This window comes from Phyllobates terribilis, unplaced genomic scaffold, assembly GCF_046119375.1.
Source record: "Phyllobates terribilis strain yellow unplaced genomic scaffold, ASM4611937v1 Scaffold_11__3_contigs__length_659146591, whole genome shotgun sequence".
In the NCBI taxonomy this organism is placed as follows: domain Eukaryota; kingdom Metazoa; phylum Chordata; class Amphibia; order Anura; family Dendrobatidae; genus Phyllobates; species Phyllobates terribilis.
Window position 1 is genome coordinate 308,023,995 of NW_027362771.1, and position 18,233 is coordinate 308,042,227.

Below are 18,233 nucleotides of genomic sequence, written 5' to 3' on the forward strand. Positions count from 1 at the left end.
TGCACATATTTTATAGTCAAATGAAAAAAACAACTTGCTGTGTACATGTTCAATCTTTTAGAACTTGTTCCAAAGGAGTTCCCCAAGAATATAATAAAATGGCCCCCATCACGTGACTAGTACAGGCTGACTATTTGAATTACATGTGAGGTCATGTATGTCCTGACATGTAATTCACGACATGGCTACTGAATCCTGAGTTTCAACTGACAAAGTAGCTATATCGCAGGCATACATATCAGAGCTGCATGAGAAGAAATAAATCTTCTAATCGGCTGGATGAACAAAGGATTTTTTTCTCCAGCCTCAGTGCTATGCATCAGTCAGCTGAGGAGAAGCTATAGGATAGATCTTCTGTCACAGCCATTTTCCAGTAGTTGTGCTTATGATATAGCTCCTCTAGCAGCTGACATTGGTCTCAGGAGTATTGTTTCTTCAGACTGCAGCCCTTCCTGACACGTGACTAGGATGGGCTGCCATTTGTCATAAAATTACTCTCCTCATCCCTTTCTCTGCATTCTTCCACTTGAAAGTCACCCACTATTCCCTTTTTTTTTAAAAAAATAAATAAATTTTACGGCAAAAAATGGCAAGAGGTAGAAAAACAAGACTCTTCACAACAACGCTGGCAGTGGTTTTCCTGAAGCGTCTTTTGCAGTAAAAACCTTAGTGGGAATGTCTGCATCTAAAAGATGCTGTGCAAATACTCCAAGCAGTTAAACAGTCCTGGATAATCCCTTTTAATTTTTTTTATTTTTTTACGATGAGCCGAAGAACTACCAGGCAGATAGCTAACCACCTTCCTGTTGTGCCCAACGCCAATCTCTGCAGGCTGAGAGCGGTCACTGACCACTCCTGATGGCGAGTCAGTGGCTTCCGCTGATGGCACATCAACAGGACAGCATCTTCAATGCCGTTGTGCTCTGCTGATGGGGACTTGACTGCCTGTCTAACTGTGGACAGAGCAGCCTGGAAGAAGAGCTGCTTTGTTGCCATCAGGAGCTGGTATGGGGTAGAACAGGCAGGTAGTTGCTTCTGTTAGCAACTGCTTGCCTGTTAGTTTTTTGGCCCATAGTTGAAAAAAAAAACCCCTATTCTTCCCATAGGATTAGGATCCACACTCTGGACTACTAACTATGAAGCATTAATGGCATATCCTTTTCATATGCCAGAAAAGTCTGATAACATTACACATTTTCTTGAGGCACTTGGGAGTGTTAGAGGAGTTTTACCTCTAAGGTTAAGTTCCCACAATGAATTTTTGGTGAGTTTTCTTGCATTTATTTTAAAATATGCAGTGTAAGTATTTATTTACTTAATGGGTGCAGAAATGGCGCAGAAAATCTGCAACATCAAATGGTCATCGTGGGAATATACTCTAACTTACGGTAAGTTTCTGGGATTCATTTCACGGCATTGGAGAGAATAAAAAAGTAGAGCCGTGTGATTTCCAAGATTCTCCACTCAAGGAATGAAGATCAGTGTCAAGTATCAGCCACAAAAGCAAACAAACAAGGTTTTAAGGTCTATAAAAAGAGAGAGAAAATCCCACGATCCCAACGTACTGTTACCCCTCTATAAATCACTGGTGAGATCACATCTGTAATATGGGATCCAGTTTTGGGCTCCACATTTTAAACAGAATATTCAGAAGTTGGTCAGTTCAAAGGCGGGCAACTAGATTATTACAAGGGATAGATGGCCTCTCATATGATGAGAAGTTGGAAAAGTTGAGTCTGTTTAGCTTAGGAAAAAAAATGCCACAGAGGGGATCTCCTTTATATGTACAAATATATGTGTGGTCAGTACAAAGGACTGGCACATGACTTATTCCTTCCAAAGACCATACTAAGGACCAGGGGGCACTCAATACGGGTGGAAGAAAGGCGATTCCGGCATCTAAACAGAAAAGGGTTCTTTACAGTCAGAGCAGTCAGACTGTGGAATGCCCGACCAGAAGAGGTAGTAATGGCTGACACTATAACAGCTTTCAAAAAAGGGCTGGACGATTTCCTCAGTACACATAACATTGTGGTTATAGTTATTTAGTGACAAAATGTACCATTGACGGAGGAAGGTTGAACTTTATGGACCTCGGTCTTTATTCAACCTATGTAACTATCATGTTTGTTTATACCGTTAATAAATAGTCTTGCATTATAGAAGATTAGATAACTGTATAATAAAGGCACACTCTGCATCTGCCCAACTTAGCCACACCCTTCAGCAGTTTTTTGTTTCAGTGAGTTCTTGTGAAAATTACCACACCCTAAAGGCCAGTATTTTTTTCCTACAGACCACAATCGTAAAAATGTTACACATTGGGGGCAGCGCAGACGACCGTATCTGCATGTGGGAAAAAAATCACAGAAAGCACTATTTATTCTGTAACTTGGATAACTCCCCAATTAAGGTCTATGGATGCGCAAAAGAAATCTGATGCCATACAGAGTCACAATGGAGAAATTGCAATTCTTTAATATGAAAGACTGTAAATGGTCTTCTAAATGATTAATTGCTGCTGTAAAAACAAACAGTTTTTACATACAAATGACAAGTGAGAAAACAAATTGTCTTGAGTTTTCTGAATGAAACTCTGAACACATTTTTATGCTTGTGTGAATCTACCCTAAGGGGTCTTTCACATGTCTGTGTGTCCGGTACGTGTGGTGACAGTTTCCACACGTACCGGAGACACTGACACACATAGACCCATTCAAAAGAATGGGTCTGTGCACATCTCGGTGTGCTTTCACGGACCATGAACATGTCAGTTTTTGTCCAGCTGCACGGATCACATGGACCCATTCAAGTCAATGGGTCTGTGTAAACATGTACTGTACACAGATGCCATCCGTGTGACACGTACTGACATTTGGGAATCAGCGGTACAGTTAGCGCTGTTCTCAACCGTCGGGTGCTGATTACTGCCCTCATCATAGTTCCCTGTCAGCACTGCGATCAGCACCAGCAGGGGACCATGATGAGTAGTAGTCTGCTCCCGCAGTGACCACCTGTAAAAATAAGCGTAAAATAAAAAAATCCATATACTCCCCTGTCCCAAGTGTCCCCCGATGAATTCCATGCGACCGCTCAGTAGAGGAGCCGGGGAGAATGACTCTTGCGGCGAGCGGGCCCCAGAGCTGCGCTCAGAGAGCGGTGACCTGTCACTCACTGAGCTCAGCGCAGCTTCAGGGCCTCCTCGCTACAGGAGTCATTCTCCCCGGCTCCTCTGCTGAGCGGTCGCATGGATTACAGCTGAGGACACTTGGGACAGGTGAGTATATGGGTTTTTTATTTTATGCTTATTTTTACAGGTGGACACTGCGGGAGCAGACTACTACTCTCATCATGGTCCCCTGCTGGTGCTGATCGCAGCGCCAGCAGGGGACTATGATGAAAGCAGCGTTCAGCGCTAACTGTACCGCTGATTCCCAAATGTCGGTACGTGTGCCACACATGCGCACACAGATCTCTCCGGTACTGTTTTTCCGGTACCGGAAATATCAGGACGTGTAAAAGAGCTCTAAAGAAGGGTTTAATTTCTTGAGGCTTGACAAACTTCAAACAGGAGTGGTTCAACATGACAATGTGGCCCTCAGACAAGAAAAGATTGTACACCCCTGGTGTAAACTTAGCTAGGATTGCTTGGGCAATGGAATGATTGACACTTGTACAACAAGTTCGGTTGCAGATTTGTTCATATAAGTTGCATCTAAGGGAAGATTTACAATGTTGATGTAACATGAGCTATTTTCTCTTCACAGGAACGGTCTTGGTAATAGTTTACCTCATACTACTTGCAATGTATTTCTTTGCACCATCTCCTGCTGGTTGCTAATTGATCCCTTTTGAAAGACTCGATCATTACGAAAACTCTTGGAATCGGAGACTGACTGTGGACCAGGCAGGATCATTGAAGAACAACTCCAAACCCAGTATTTTTCATAAACATTCAATACAGCTTTCCAACCATTTTAAAAACAAACCTTGGTTTTGGTATGAAGCAGACACCAAACTGCAAGCAATCCCTGTTACTCTTGTGTGGTTCTTTGACAACCCTAAGCAAAATCTGCTTACATACATGTTTTATACCCTCTATTAGTGATGAGCGAACGTGCTCTGATGACGTGTTATCCAAGTATGCTCTGTTGTTATTAGAGTATCGTGGGTGTGCTTGGATAATATGTTAGACTCTGTGTGGCAGCATGTTTTGCAGCTGTTAGGTAATCCGTGCATATGTTGCGGCTGTCTAACAATCAGGCAATCCCCACATGTGTTGAAACTGTCTAACAGTCGTAAAATATGAAGCTCCAGGGAGACTAACATATTATCCGAGCATGCCCAAGATACTTTGATAACTGAGCATACTTGTAAACACGTTATCCGAGCACGTTCGCTCATCACTACCCTGTCTATCTTGCATTTTTTTATGGATATGGTGGCACACTCTTGAAAATTTTGCTGAGTGGCTGAGAACACAAGCAGTGGTCACAATGTGGAGCCATTGATGTTTATAGGTACTTAAAATAAGAGATCTCATACTTATCTGGTATTGCACTTAAATTTCCCAGCAAGAGATTTTTCATAAGTTTATTTTCATATGTTCTCAGTACATTCTACACAATTTGACAATACCAGTCAAAGTTGGTAGCTGTACTTTTTCAGTACTATCTTTGTGTCAGGTGTAAAATGGGGTCAAATCTTCCATGCACTGCAGTGTGTGCAAAATATGGGAATGAAATGGGACAGACTGCTGTATTTACATGTAGTAATGAGTTATGTTAAGTAATAAAATATTCCTAGAACTTCTTTGACTTGATATGTATTGTAAATAGTTGTAAAATTATTAAAGCTTATTTTTTCCCCTTTGGAGGTGTATTTTTTTCTGTAATTAATTTGAGGGCCATCATTGGTTTGTAAGACTTTGATTTCACATCAATTACATGGATTTGGCAAAGAATAGTGGATGTATGTTGTTCTAAACAAATTCTACCTGTGGAATAGGTAAAGGCTTTCAAATGCAATACTGTGCAAACGTTTTAGTAAAAAATGCTTTTATTTCAATTAAAATGCACTGATATTTTTTTAAAAACTTTACCAGAATGTGGGGAAAAAAAGAGAAATTTAAATCAAATCCATACTTGTGTGACCCCTATTTCATTTTTATTTTTTTTTAAATGTCATTCATTCTTCCTTGTATACTTGCACAAAGGCAAAGTCATGGATTTTGTAGGATTATAATCAGGTGAGTAACCAATTATACCAAAGAGGTGATAATGATCGTAATTTTCGTTTTCAATTTAAAACCGTTAACTGGCTTTTTAGGAGGTCTAACACTGGGTGAGGAAAAGCCAAACTCTGCTACAAAGGTGAAGTTGTGTAATCGTTTCATGTCACGGGTATCACCATGGCAAGACTGAGCACAGTATAAGAAGGTAGTTATAATGCAATAGGAAGGTTTCTCCAGGCAAAGATTTCAAAGTAGACTGGTGTTTCAAGATGTGCTTTTCAATGTTGCCAATTTCTTGGTGCATCTTCAAAACAGCTTGAAGACTGTAAATACAGTGGTTGGCCAAGGAAATCTAGTGCAGCAGATGCATCATTTTTCCCTTTTGAAATTGGAAGATGTCCAGTAGTGTTCTCAGCTCAGAACTGGCAGCAAACAGTGAGACCCTGCTATTTGGAGAAGTTTGACCAGAAGTGGTCTGCACTGAAGAACTTTGGCTTCATTTCCATGTTGAAGGCATGGCTTGTTAGCCAAACGATTCACTATGCATCAACAAATAGGAGCTGGGGTGCAAAAAAATGGCAAGCGTTTTGGATGAGGAATCAAAATCTTAACTATTTGACTGTAACAGACGGCAGTTTGTTCGCCAACTGCCTAGAGAGCAGTAGCCGAAAACTGAAGCATGATGGAGGTTCTTCTCAAGTTTGACGCTGTATTGCAGTTGGAGTTGGGGATTTTGTCAAGATTAATGGTGTCCTCAATACTGAGAAATGCAGGCAGATAATTATACAATCAGATGCCTCCCTGATAGCACTGCATGACTGCTTTATGCAGAAGAAGTTTATAGCCAATGTCATGCAGAACTCTCTTCATAAGAACAAATTCCTCGAAGGGATGACATGGCTTTCACAGAGCCCTAATCTTGACATCATTGAAGTTGGATTTGTACAAGCCTACAGCATGTAATACTTCTGCCTCTTCAACAGAAGGTCTGTGGATAGTTTTCCAAAATATCTGGAACAACCTCCCTCCTGAGTTCCTTTTAAAAACTGTGCCAGTGTACCTAGGAGAAATTATGCTGTTTTGAAGACAAAGAATTATCACGCCAAATACTGGTTCACTTACTTTGCATTTTCTTAACAATTTTTTTGATTTAACACTTTTATATTTGATAACATTCTTACTTTGCATAACTTTTCCCTCACACCTGCCTAAAATTTTTGCACATGTATATGTACACTCTACACAATTAGGCAATTCATATTTTTTTTATTTTTTTGAACTACAGTGCTGTCAATCCAAAAGGTTAATAAACATTTTGACATTTAAAGTAATACAAAATTTAAATCATTCTGTACACTAATAGGTGCCCAATTATGATGCACAAAGAAATTCTCTTATGTAACTAAATGAAAAATGTAAATTTTTCCATCTCCATTTTGTTTTCCATCTGTTTTAGAGTGAGAATAACCAAACAGCTCAAAAAATACATTTCTGCCATTTATCCCTCCTCCCTCTTACAGACATACTCCTTCCACGATGCAAATGCTGCTGCCGCCTTATACAGTATAACACCACAACAGCTGCAGCTCTTGAATCTGTCTCCCCCCTCATACATACCAAAGCTCACACGATCCACAGGCAACCATGGCACTCAAGCCTGATTAAAGAACTGAGACGGGCTTCCAGGGTTGCTGAGCGAAGATGGAAAAGGTCCCATTCCAATGGGCACTTCATCGCATTCAAACAAGCCATCACTACTTTCAGGTCCATACTCACTGCAGCAAAACAAACATACTTCTCATCTCTCATTTTCCCTTCACCCATGACAGCACACCTGAGAGAGAATCCGCCCTTCAAGGACAGGAAACCATCTGAAATAAAAGGGTGGCACCTCTCCCCCACTTCAGTTGGTTTCCTGTCCTTGATGGGAATCCTCATGAAGTAACCAGGTGGCTGTCATGCTGAAGAGACTTACCCAGGCCTGTCCCGATGCTGGAAGAGCGGGCTTTTTGTCCGTGGCGCTGGCCTTCAGGTGCTGGTAGCGCCATCCGCAGGTTCCCTGGGGACCTGCTGCATGTGCGGGCGCAGGCGGTGCTGAGGTCCTGGGCTTCCGTGCGCCGCCCTCCCCCTGCTGGCCATGTGTCCGGAAGTGACGCGCGGTCACTTGCCTCTGACGTCATGGCGCGGGGCACGCTGGGTAGGGTGTGCCTCGGGGGCGGTGCTGGAGAAAAGAGGGCGGCGCCCTGTATAATGCCGGCAAAACGCTGGCGGCGTTTGCGCTGGGGAAACGGCGGCCAGGGGGAGGGGGCTGATCTAATCTAAAAAAATGGAAGGAGACTGCAGGGACCTGCAGGTGGCTGACTCAGCCCATCTCCCTCTATTAAGGAGCACCTGGGGTCAAAACGCTGCTTAAAGTCCCGACTTAATGTCTGACAGAGCAGCAGCAGCAGCTGTCGCCACGGCCACAGTCGCTGCCACCTTCATCACCACCTCTGTCTGCTCGCCGATCTAGAGGGTCCAGCTTCTCAGGACTCAACGGTCTCCAGGAGGGATGCGTCGCGTATCCTGAAACAGTCTTCAATTCCGGTATTCGCAGTGGTGGGGTGAGTGATCTTCGTGAATGTCACTAGATATATTTGCTAATGGAACTCCTATTGTGTGTTTAAATCACCAGAAGGAACCCAGGAAAGTTACCGCCAAGAAGTGGAACAGGGAATGTGTGATATGCAAATGCCCGCTAGCGATAGACTGGCAGAAGGAGCTCTGCTCTGACTGCATACAGAAAACTATTTGTGAGGGTACCCCGAATTTTGCAGCTAGCCTCAGGTCTGTCATCAGATCGGAGGTAGAGGAAAAGGAAAATTATATCTGATCCTTCTTCTGAATCCTCTGTGTTATCGGATGGACAGTGTCGTAGTGGGGCTTCATCCTCATCCTCTTCAGACAGCGATAGAGGGGGGAGACCAGGCTTCCCTATAGAAGACACAGATTGGTAAAGGCTGTTAGAACCACTATGGGGTTAAAGGAAGATAAATCCGTTAAGTCCCTAGAAGACATCATGTTTGCAGGGTTAGAAGAAAAGAAAAAATGCACCTTCCCGGTGAACGCTAAGGTCCAGGCACTTATCAATAGAGAATGGAGGAAGCCTGAGAAAGTAGGAGCCTTGCCTTCATCCTCAAAGAGGAAGTATCCCTTTGAACTAAAGGACTCTGAAAACTGGGATAAGGTGCCAAAAATTGACTCTGCGGTGTCTAGATCATCTAAGAAATCGGCACTCCCTATTGAAGACTTGGGTACTTAGAGATCCCTTAGACAAAAAGGCGGATACCTTTTTAAAGCACACTTTGGAATCCGCAGCAGGAGGTCTTAAACCAGTCATTGCAGGAACATGTACCGCTCGTTCCCTTATGATCAGCTGAAGGATAAAAATACCTCAAGGGAAAAACTTCTAGCCAACCTCCCCCTATTACATGGTGCAGCTGCCTTCCTAGCAGATACCTCTGCTGACTCAGTAAAACTGGCGGCAGCTAGGTCGGCTGGTCTATCAAACGCAGCTAGACGAGCTCTGTGGCTCAAGGGATGCCCTGGGGACTTACAAAGTCTAGATTGTGTTCTATCCCCTGTGACGGCCAATTTGTCTTTGGCAAAAAATTGGACGATGTCCTTGAGAAAGCGAGCGACAAAAAAAGAAGGTTCCCTGGGTTTTTGGCGGACGCCAGGAAGACATATTTTCGAAGGGGGAAATTTTAGTAAGGGTCGCCGGGAGAAAAAAGAAAGTGGGATTTTAAGAACAAGAAAGAGTCTGGATATATATTTGGGGGTCCCTCCGCCGCCTCCAAAAAACCTCCACAATGACGCCAGGCCACAAGTTGGAGGGAAACTTTCTCATTTTGTTCAGGCCTGGGAAAACATTTCCTCCAGTCCCGGGAAAACAGGAAAACATTTCCTCCAGTCCCTGGGTCCTCAACATAGTAAGAGATGGACTAAGGATTCAATCCCTCCAGCAGCCACGCCACTCGTTTGTGATCACTCCTGTAAGAAAATCCCCAGATGAACAGCTGGCCCTAGAATCAGATCTTGAACCTGCTGAACAAACAAGTGCTATGCGAAGTTCTGGTCAGTTAAAAAGGAAGGGGATTTTATTCCCCTCTCATTCTAATAAAAAAAAAAAAAAAAAAATGGACGGTTCGTTAAGAACTATTATAAATCTAAAAGGCCTCAACCGATTTGTAGACAACCATGCATTCAAAATGGAATCGATAAATTCAACAGTAAAGCTTCTTTTTCACAATTGCTTCATGGCAGTGATAGATGTCAAAGACTCGTATTATCACGTCCCAATTCACCCACATCACCAGAAGTATCTAAGGGTTGCTCTTTACATCCAAGAAAGTTGCAGACACTTCCAGTTCCAAGCTCCAAGGGTATTCACCAAGCTGATAGCCGAGGTGACAGCCTTTCTTCGCATAACTAGCCTTCCCTCGCTTGAGGTTTTTTTTTCTCAACCTCTTCATGCCCCATAGACAGTGTAGCAGAGCTCTGAGGCTGGTGACAGTCTGTATTTTTAAAGCAGTTACTCACCAGGCAGCTGAGGTCAATTGCTTAGCTTTACTTCCCAACTCCCTAAGCTGCATGGATTTGGGACTTTATTCATTTCTCCTGCACCATGGGTAATGACGAGATTATTTTCTCACATCATTCTTGAGCTCCCTGCCTCTTGTCTTTTCCAATGCAGTATGCACCCACAGCTCTCTCCATCTTGGACTCAGATTGGTGCGGATACTCCCCACTACAATCACATGTAGCATGTCAGGGACGTATCACGTCAGATTGTGTTCCATGCTGTGGGATGGTGGAACACAACCTAGAAAGGGATATGTGTGACACATCCACAGAGGGTGTGGATGACCAGCCAGAAATTGAACACTAGCTTCATCCATCTATACTTAATCCCAGGCACCTGGCTCAGATGAGGTCAGCTAGAAAGCGAGTCCTCTCTTGATTGGATGACACCCTGCTGAGTAAGAGTCCAGAGGCCTACGGCCTCGCTCACATCTGCGTTAAAAAAAATTGTGCCGATGTTGATTCGGATAAGACGGACTAGTGTTATGCAGCCGTCTGACATGCGTAAGCAATGCACTTTTAACCCCGTCACCACCTAAGTTTTTCCCTTTTCTGCTCCCTTTCTTCAGCCATAACTTTTTTTTTTAATTTTTCGGTCAATATGGCCATGCGATGGCTTGTTTTTGCGGGGTGAGTTCTACTTTTGAACATCAGCATTTGTTTTACCATATTGTGTACTAGAAAACGGGAAAATCCAAGTATGGTGAAATTGCAAAAAAAAAAGTGCAATTACTTTTTTTTTTTTTTTTAACCATGTAAACTAAATGCTAAAACTGACCTATTATGATTCTCCAGGTCATTATGAATTCGTAGATACCAAACATGTATGGATTTTTTTTTCCCATCACTTAAAGTACCTAAAGTTTTGTAAAAAGAAAAAGAGCGTCATTTTTCGGGATCTAGGGCTGAGTGAGGACTTGTTTTTTTACTCGCCGTGCTGACATTTTTATTGATATCGTATCTATCCCAAAATGGTGTTTTTGATCGCCCATTATTGCAATGTTGTGGCAACCAAAAGAACATAATTCTGCCGTTTTTTTTCGTTACAGTTTACCGATCGGATTAATTCTTTATATATTGATAGATCAGGAGATTCTGAATATAGCGATACTAAATATGTATTTTTTTTTTTAAATTTTATTTTGAATGGGGCGAATTGTTTCATATATTTTTTTTTAATACTTTTAAACTTTTTTTTTTTTTTTACTTTGTCAAAAACCACAGCTCACATTAACCTCTGGGGTTAGTAATGAAGCAGTATTTATCAGATTCCCCCATTACTATCCCAGTAATCAAAAATTAAAAACACACAGAAAAAAAAAACACTACTTGAATAAAGACTCCCCCCACATATTTAGATTTAGGTGGATTACTTCGGACCTGCATGGGTTTTTGTTGTTTTCTTTTTTTAAAGTAAGCTAAGCTAGGGGGATAAGAATAGCCCACTATAGATAAGTAAATGGAAATACAACATTAATTAGAATTATAAAAAATAACTTTTAATGAAATTCTCTTAAAATTGTATGCCTTAAAGTGCCGAAATAGTGCAATAAAACCACCAAAGCAAGCAAATGGTGAGATACAAAAAGATTAAATGCACAGTGGTACAGATAACCCACTTCAAATGGATAACATTGTGCGCCCCTTGGGTCCAGGTCTGCCAATTCTACCCATTGTGCACGCTAATGGTAATGAATCTGTGCCATATACCCATGAGCCAAAAGATTTTAAACTGTTAAGTCACAAAGTAGACACTTCCTCGCTAATAAGCTGCTTTACTGCCTGCATATGACCATAATAACCTTTAGGCAAATATCATCTCAAAAAATTAGATGTCTACCATGTATGTATGTATGGATTACTTCAATAATCTTGATCCACAATATTGGATATTTGCAAAATGATTAGCGACAGGGATACAGCCCTAGGCATAGCCCTTGAAAAATTTAGTTGATTAGAGCTGCTTTCTACTTAGTCCCTCCGATGGAACCAACGAGTAAGGGACTAGCGTTCCAAAACAAAAGAGCTTACATCTTGACTAAGTACCTGCTGTGACATTTAGGTGATATATCGGTGACATTAAGTTAGCACTGACAGTTTGATGTGTGGGACAATAATTAAAACAAAGGGTGCTCTTGCTTCCCGCTCTGGATCTACAGAACTTAGTGTGAACCCTGGTCCACTGAGTGTATCCTGGTGAGGGAGTACAGTGGAATGTTAGTATCTATATCCTTACCACCACCCTTTTTTTTTCTTTCTCCCCCCCCCCTTTCTTTTATTCAAGGTGACAAGGATTCTACATGTCAGGTTTTTCACATGGACCATGTGTGTGAAAAACCCATAGTCTATTTTTTTTTTTTTTCTTCACACACTACGGACAACATGTACGCCGCGCACGGATGACATCATCTACCATCAGTGTGACACGTACCGGCTCCTAGGAAAAAGCGGTCCAGTTATTGCTCTTCCCAGGGGCCAGGTGTGGAATTAAACTGATCAATGTCACCTGGTCTCCCTGCAATCTAAGACCAGGCGACACTGATGAGACTTGTAGTCAGCACCCGCTGTGTAGCACGTATTAAATAAAAACAGACGTGGAGTCCCCCTTAATTTTCCTAACTAGCTGAGGTAAATCTGACCGCTGGTTTTAATATTCTGGGAAGGGGACAATAGCCATAAAGTTTCCCAGCCTATTTATAACAGCTCACAGCTGTTTGCTTACCCTTTACTGGATCCCCCCCCAAAAAAAATTGTGGGGTCCCCCTATTACTAACCAGCAATGGCTAAACAGACAGTTGTGGGTTGATATTAATAGGCTGGGAAGGGGCCATGGGTATTGGATTATCAGGATATCAGCTGTTTTATGTAAAAACACTGCCCCCCCCCCACAATAACCTTCTTTTACCCATTTATGAACCATAAAATAAAAAAAAACAAAGTCATCCTCCTGTCTGCCGATAATCCATTAATGCTAATGTCCCATGGCGACAGTGATGCGACCTATCACCACTCCAGCTGACTCACACTGAGCTGAGTGTAAGAACCGCTGCCTGTGACTGGCAGTAACCTTATTGACGTCAGTGCAGCCACAGTTCTCATGTTCGGCTCAGTGTGAGTGGGCTGGTGTGGCGAGAGGTCGCATCACTGATGTGACTGCTCACCAAACAATCCATATAGTGGTGGGACATCAGCATTAATGGATTATCGGTGGACAGGTGAGGATGACTAGTTTTTTATTTTATAGTTAATAAATGGGTAAAGAGTTTATTGTGGGGACTGTTTTTTTTTTCCCCAATTCCAGGACTTTTCTCTGCGTTTATCTTGATTTCTTTTGACTATGGGGTTGTCTGATGGACACCTCTATATTACTAACTACTCCAGGGCTTGATGTTAGTGGCCAGAAAATCAGTGTGTGTCTGTCTGTCGTAAAGCAGAGAGCTGGTATTATCAGGCTGGGAAGGTCCATGCATATTGTCCCCTTCCCAGCCTAAAAATACCAGCCTGCAGCGGCTCCAGAAATTTAAGCATCACGCGATGCTGCAATTCGAGCATTTCGCCTTGGCTCTTTTCGATTGCTCTGGTAATCGGGGTAATGGTTTTTGGGGTTTAGATCAACTGGCATCAAACCCTGGTGTTTGTAATGGTGAGGTCTCTATCAGACACCCCCATTACTAGCCCAGTAATAAAAAGGAAACACAAAAATAGTTTATTGGAATAAACACTCCCTCGTTCATCACCGTTGAAAAAAGAAATCCCACACAGGCCAAAAGTAACCCTCCTAATCTGACATAGTCCGATAAATCTATGGAGCCTTGTTCGGAGATCAGATGTATAATTATTATTTATTATAGCGGCATTTATTCCATGGCGCTTTACATGTGAAAAAGCAAACACAATTACAATAATCTTGAACAAAAACGAGTCGGCGACTGGTATAGGAGGCGAGAGGACCCTGCTCATGAGGGCTCACAATATACAAGGGAGGGGTGAGGATACAGTAGGCGAGGGTAGAGCTAATCGTGCAGTGGTATGGTGGAGCGAGGGTTACTGCAGGTTTAGGCTTGTCGGAAGAGGTGGGTCTTCAGGTTCATTTTTGAAGGAATAGATGGATGGATAAATGAACACTGGTTTATAGTGATTTTAGTGCCAATGATGTCTCATTGGTTTTATACTAGGTTGATGGTGCTGAATAGGACTTTGGTTTTGACAGATATTTAATAGAGTATCTCACACTAGAGCCAATTACAGTAGAATTCTGGCTTCAAAAAGTATAGCATTGTAAGCCTACAAATTGAAATAGCTAATGAAATATTCCATATAATTTTATAAGACACAGTTATAGAGTTAAGACAGACCAAGCGTTATTGCATTTATCACACACGTCACGTTGGGGGGAATGCATTATTTTTATGGATGAATTCTCAAAAACTAGAACCAATTCAGCAAAAGTAATAGGATTTTTTTAATTCAGCACCCTCCAAATACCCAAAAAACAATTTTTTTTGTACACCTGTCTCATAGATATAAATTGATAGATATATACACTGCTCAAAAAAATAAAGGGAACACTCAAATAACACATCCTAGATCAGAATGAAAGAAATACTCATTGAATAATTTGTTCTGTATAAAGTTGAATGTGCTAACAACAAAATCACACAGAAATCATCAATGGAAATCAAATAAACCAATGGAGGCCTGGATTTGGAGTCACCCCCAAAATTAAAGTGGAAAAACACACTTCAGGCTGATCCAACTTTGATGTAATGTCCTTAAAACAAAAGTCAAAATGAGGCTCAGTATTGTGTGTGGCCTCCATGAGCCTGTATGACCTCCCTACAACGCCTGGGCATGCTCCTGATGAGGTTGCGGATGGTCTCCTGTGGGATCTCCTCTCCGACCTGGACTAAAGCATCCACCAACTCCTGGACAGTCTGTGGTACAACGTGACGTTGGTGGATGGAGTGAGACATGATGTCCCAGATGTGCTCAATCGGATTCAGGTCTGGGGAACGGGCGGGCCAGTCCATGGCTTCAATGCCTTCATCTTGCAGGAACTGCTGACACTCCAGCCGCATGAGGTCTGGCATTGTCCTGCATTAGGAGGAACCCAGGGCCAACCGCACCTGCATATGGTCTCACAAGGGGTCTGAGGATCTCATTTCGGTACCTAATGGCAGTCAGGCTACCTCTGGCGAGCACATGGAGGGCTGTGTGGCCCTCCAAAGAAATGCCACTCCACACCATTACTGACCCACTGCCAAACCGGTCATGCTAAAGGATGTTGCAGGCAGCAGATCGCTCTCTACGGTGTCTCCAGACTCTGTCACGTCTGTCACATGTGCTCAGTGTGAACCTGCTTTCATCTGTGAAGAGCACAGGGTGCCAGTGGCTTTTTGACAATCCTGGCGTTCTGTGGCAAATACCAAGCGTCCTGCACGGTGTTGGGCTGTGAGCACAACCTCCATCTGTGGATGTCGGGTCCTCATAGAGTCGGGTTTTAACTGTTTGTGCAGACACATGCACATTTGTGGCCTGCTGGAGGTAATTTTGCAGGGCTCTGGCAGTGCTCCTCCTCCTTGCACAAAGGCGGAGGTAGCGGTCCTCCTGCTGGGTTGTTGCCCTCCTACGGCCCCCTCCACGTCTCCTGGTGTACGGGCCTGTCTCCTGGTAGCGCCTCCAGCCTCTACGCTGACAGACACAGCAAACCTTCTTGCCCCAGCTCGCATTGATGTGCCATCCTGAATGAGCTGCACTACCTGAGCAACTTCTGTGGGTTGTAGAGTCCGTCTCATGCTACCACGAGTGTGAAAGCACAACCAACATTCAAAAGTGACCAAAACATCAGCCAGAAAGCATTGGTACTGAGATGTGGTCTGTGGTCCCCACCTGCAGAACCACTCCTTTATTGAGGGTGTCTTGACAATTTCCAATAATTTCCATCTATTGTCTATTCCATTTGCACAACAGCATGTGAAATTGATTGTCAATCAGTGTTGCTTCCTAAGTGGACAGTTTGATTTCATAGAAGTTTGATTTACTTGGAGTTAAACAGAATATAAGTGTTCCCTTTATTTTTTTGAGCAGTGTAAATAGACACACACAGCATATTATACTCACGTATGTAGAAGCCTTGGCCTTCCTGGGGTTTCAGGAGAGCACTGGGTGTTCAGCAACTTATTTCTGTCTTCCAGTCACCTGAGGCTATTCATTTGATCTAAAGGTCCTGGCAGGAATTTAAGACTTTCCTGAGATTGAATGGTGGAGAAACAAACTTTCAGCAGCCTGTCTCTCCTAACTTCTGATTGGATTAACCAGTCCATTCTCGCACTGTGTACTGCACAGGGAGGCTGGAGCAGGAGGCAGGTGGAGGGTCTGGAAGACACTGGGGGTGGTGTCTATTGTGACATTAGCGACTAGCCAGACAGGAAAACTCTAGTCGAGGAGTGAGCTGCTCCTCCACACTCAGGCGAGAGATGCTCATATAACCAAATATGATATCTAGGACATGATGCAGAATGCTGACAGGGAGTATATTACAAACTGTCAGCACTCAGAAGTCGTGGTACACACATATCATCATTCAAGCTTTGTTGTTACTGGTATATTGTTCTTAAGCCCCTGGGAGAACAAAGATTTAAAGGGGTTGTCCAGGCTTTCTTCACAATGAAAAACCTAGAGAAAAAAAAAAGTCCCAAACACAACTTTTTCCGCAGATTTAGACATTTGCTTTAAAGCACCTGGTTAAGCAGTCAGTTATTTTACATGTCAAGACAGAATACATTCACCCCTAAAATCCTTTCTTTCTTCAATAGGATCATGCTAGCAGCTCTTTGCAGAGGTCATGGAAGTTACGGTGACTGCAGCTTATTGCTCAACTAAAAAGGTAGCAATATGGGAGTAGCAATAATCCAAGACATTCCCTGTGCAGTACTTACAATGTGTCATTTTTAACTTTAGGCCTTTAAGAGATCATTTCATCTTCAACTTGCTTAACTGTTCACAATAACTAATCTTGACCAGGGGTGTCCAAACTTTTACATGCCACTGTATGCCTGTGATAATACCCACAGTATGAGTAAATGGAGCAAGTGGGAACATAGAGACAAGCCATTCAATCTGCGCTTCCCTGGTGTGGCATCCAGTCTTCACTAAAGCAGCCAGCATCTTGGGTGCATCTGGCCCTTACTGGTCCCCGGTCAATGGTGGAGAGTATGCCAGGTGCAGATGGGCATACTGGCTGCCACGGAGGACAACGCACAAGACCAGAACAATGCTAATTGAATTGCTCATCTCTAGTATATATTTGACAATGTCACTCATCGGCCATGCTGGCTTCTTATGCTAAACATTAACGGAGGGATAAAGATAATTGCTTCTAAGTTACTTTTCTATCTGCTTGTACAAGGCCATGTTCAGTATTTTACATCGGTATCTGTAAGTCAAAACCAAGAGTGGGTGATAAATACAGAAGTGGTGACGTGTTTCTATTATACTTTTCCTGATTTTTCCACTCCTGATTTTGACTTACAAATACGGATATGAAATACTGACCAAATACTGAACGTGTGAAAGTAGTCTAAGTCCCATAGGGCCCAGAATGACTTTCCTGATCATCTATCACTTCACAACCTTTTCAAAGTTGTTAGTCTAATCTGCAAATAGCAAAGGCAGCCCATCACATAGTGCACCAATAGTGTGATAGAGGTAGACCCTTCACTTCATCCAAACACAGTTTTTCTTGGCGGTTGTGAATCGTATCATTTATGGGTTAAATGTCTGCAGTTACACACTCCTGCCGACAATGCAGACATATCTCCTGTGCTTGCACTGTAGTTCTAGCAGTGTGCAGGGCACTGCATCTCGCCTGTGCTATAAATTGTATGGTACAGTTAAAGGAACTATGGCCCCAATTCTAACTATTTTTGCCAGAAAACTGGTTTAGATTACCTTTGGACAGCTCTGCCAAAATGGGAGCAGATGGCAAACCAATGCCTTGTACTGGTTCCCCTGCTCGTCATGAAAAGTAGCGGCCTACACTACATTAGAAATGCTACTCCACTCCCTGACTGGAGTAAAAACTTCTGGTGAGGCGCATGGAGGCATGCGCAACAGACAAATTTATTAGGTGGCGTATGCCTCTTAATGAATGTGGCACATCTTATTCTTAAGGTCTTAATGAATCGGACCAAAACAGTAGATTTTTTTCCAATAAATAAACAAAACAACGACTTTTCAAAGAGCTTGAATCCTTCTACAGCAAGTGCCCCAAAATTGGACTTCCATAAACCATTACATTAATGTTATCCATAGTGAAGCTATAAAGAAATGCTATATAAGCAGGACTCTGACTCCGTAATAAAGCATTTCTGGAATA

At 42.7% G+C, this 18,233-nt stretch overlaps 1 protein-coding gene across 4 annotated transcripts in view; it reads left to right on the top strand.

Annotated features, from left to right (window-relative positions):
* Positions 1-4,846, top strand: part of LOC141166133 (uncharacterized) — a 111,662-nt gene extending 106,816 nt beyond the window's left edge. For 2 of the 4 annotated variants that reach the window (XM_073652502.1, XM_073652501.1), the window contains one exon: positions 3,768-4,845. In XM_073652502.1, the coding sequence (XP_073508603.1) occupies positions 3,768-3,841 (74 nt within the window). In that variant the 3' untranslated portion in view covers positions 3,842-4,845. Of the gene's footprint in view, positions 1-3,767 lie in introns of all 4 variants that reach the window. The other 2 variants (XM_073652500.1, XM_073652503.1) reach the window with 2 other exon arrangements.
* Positions 4,847-18,233: the final 13,387 nt, after the last annotated feature.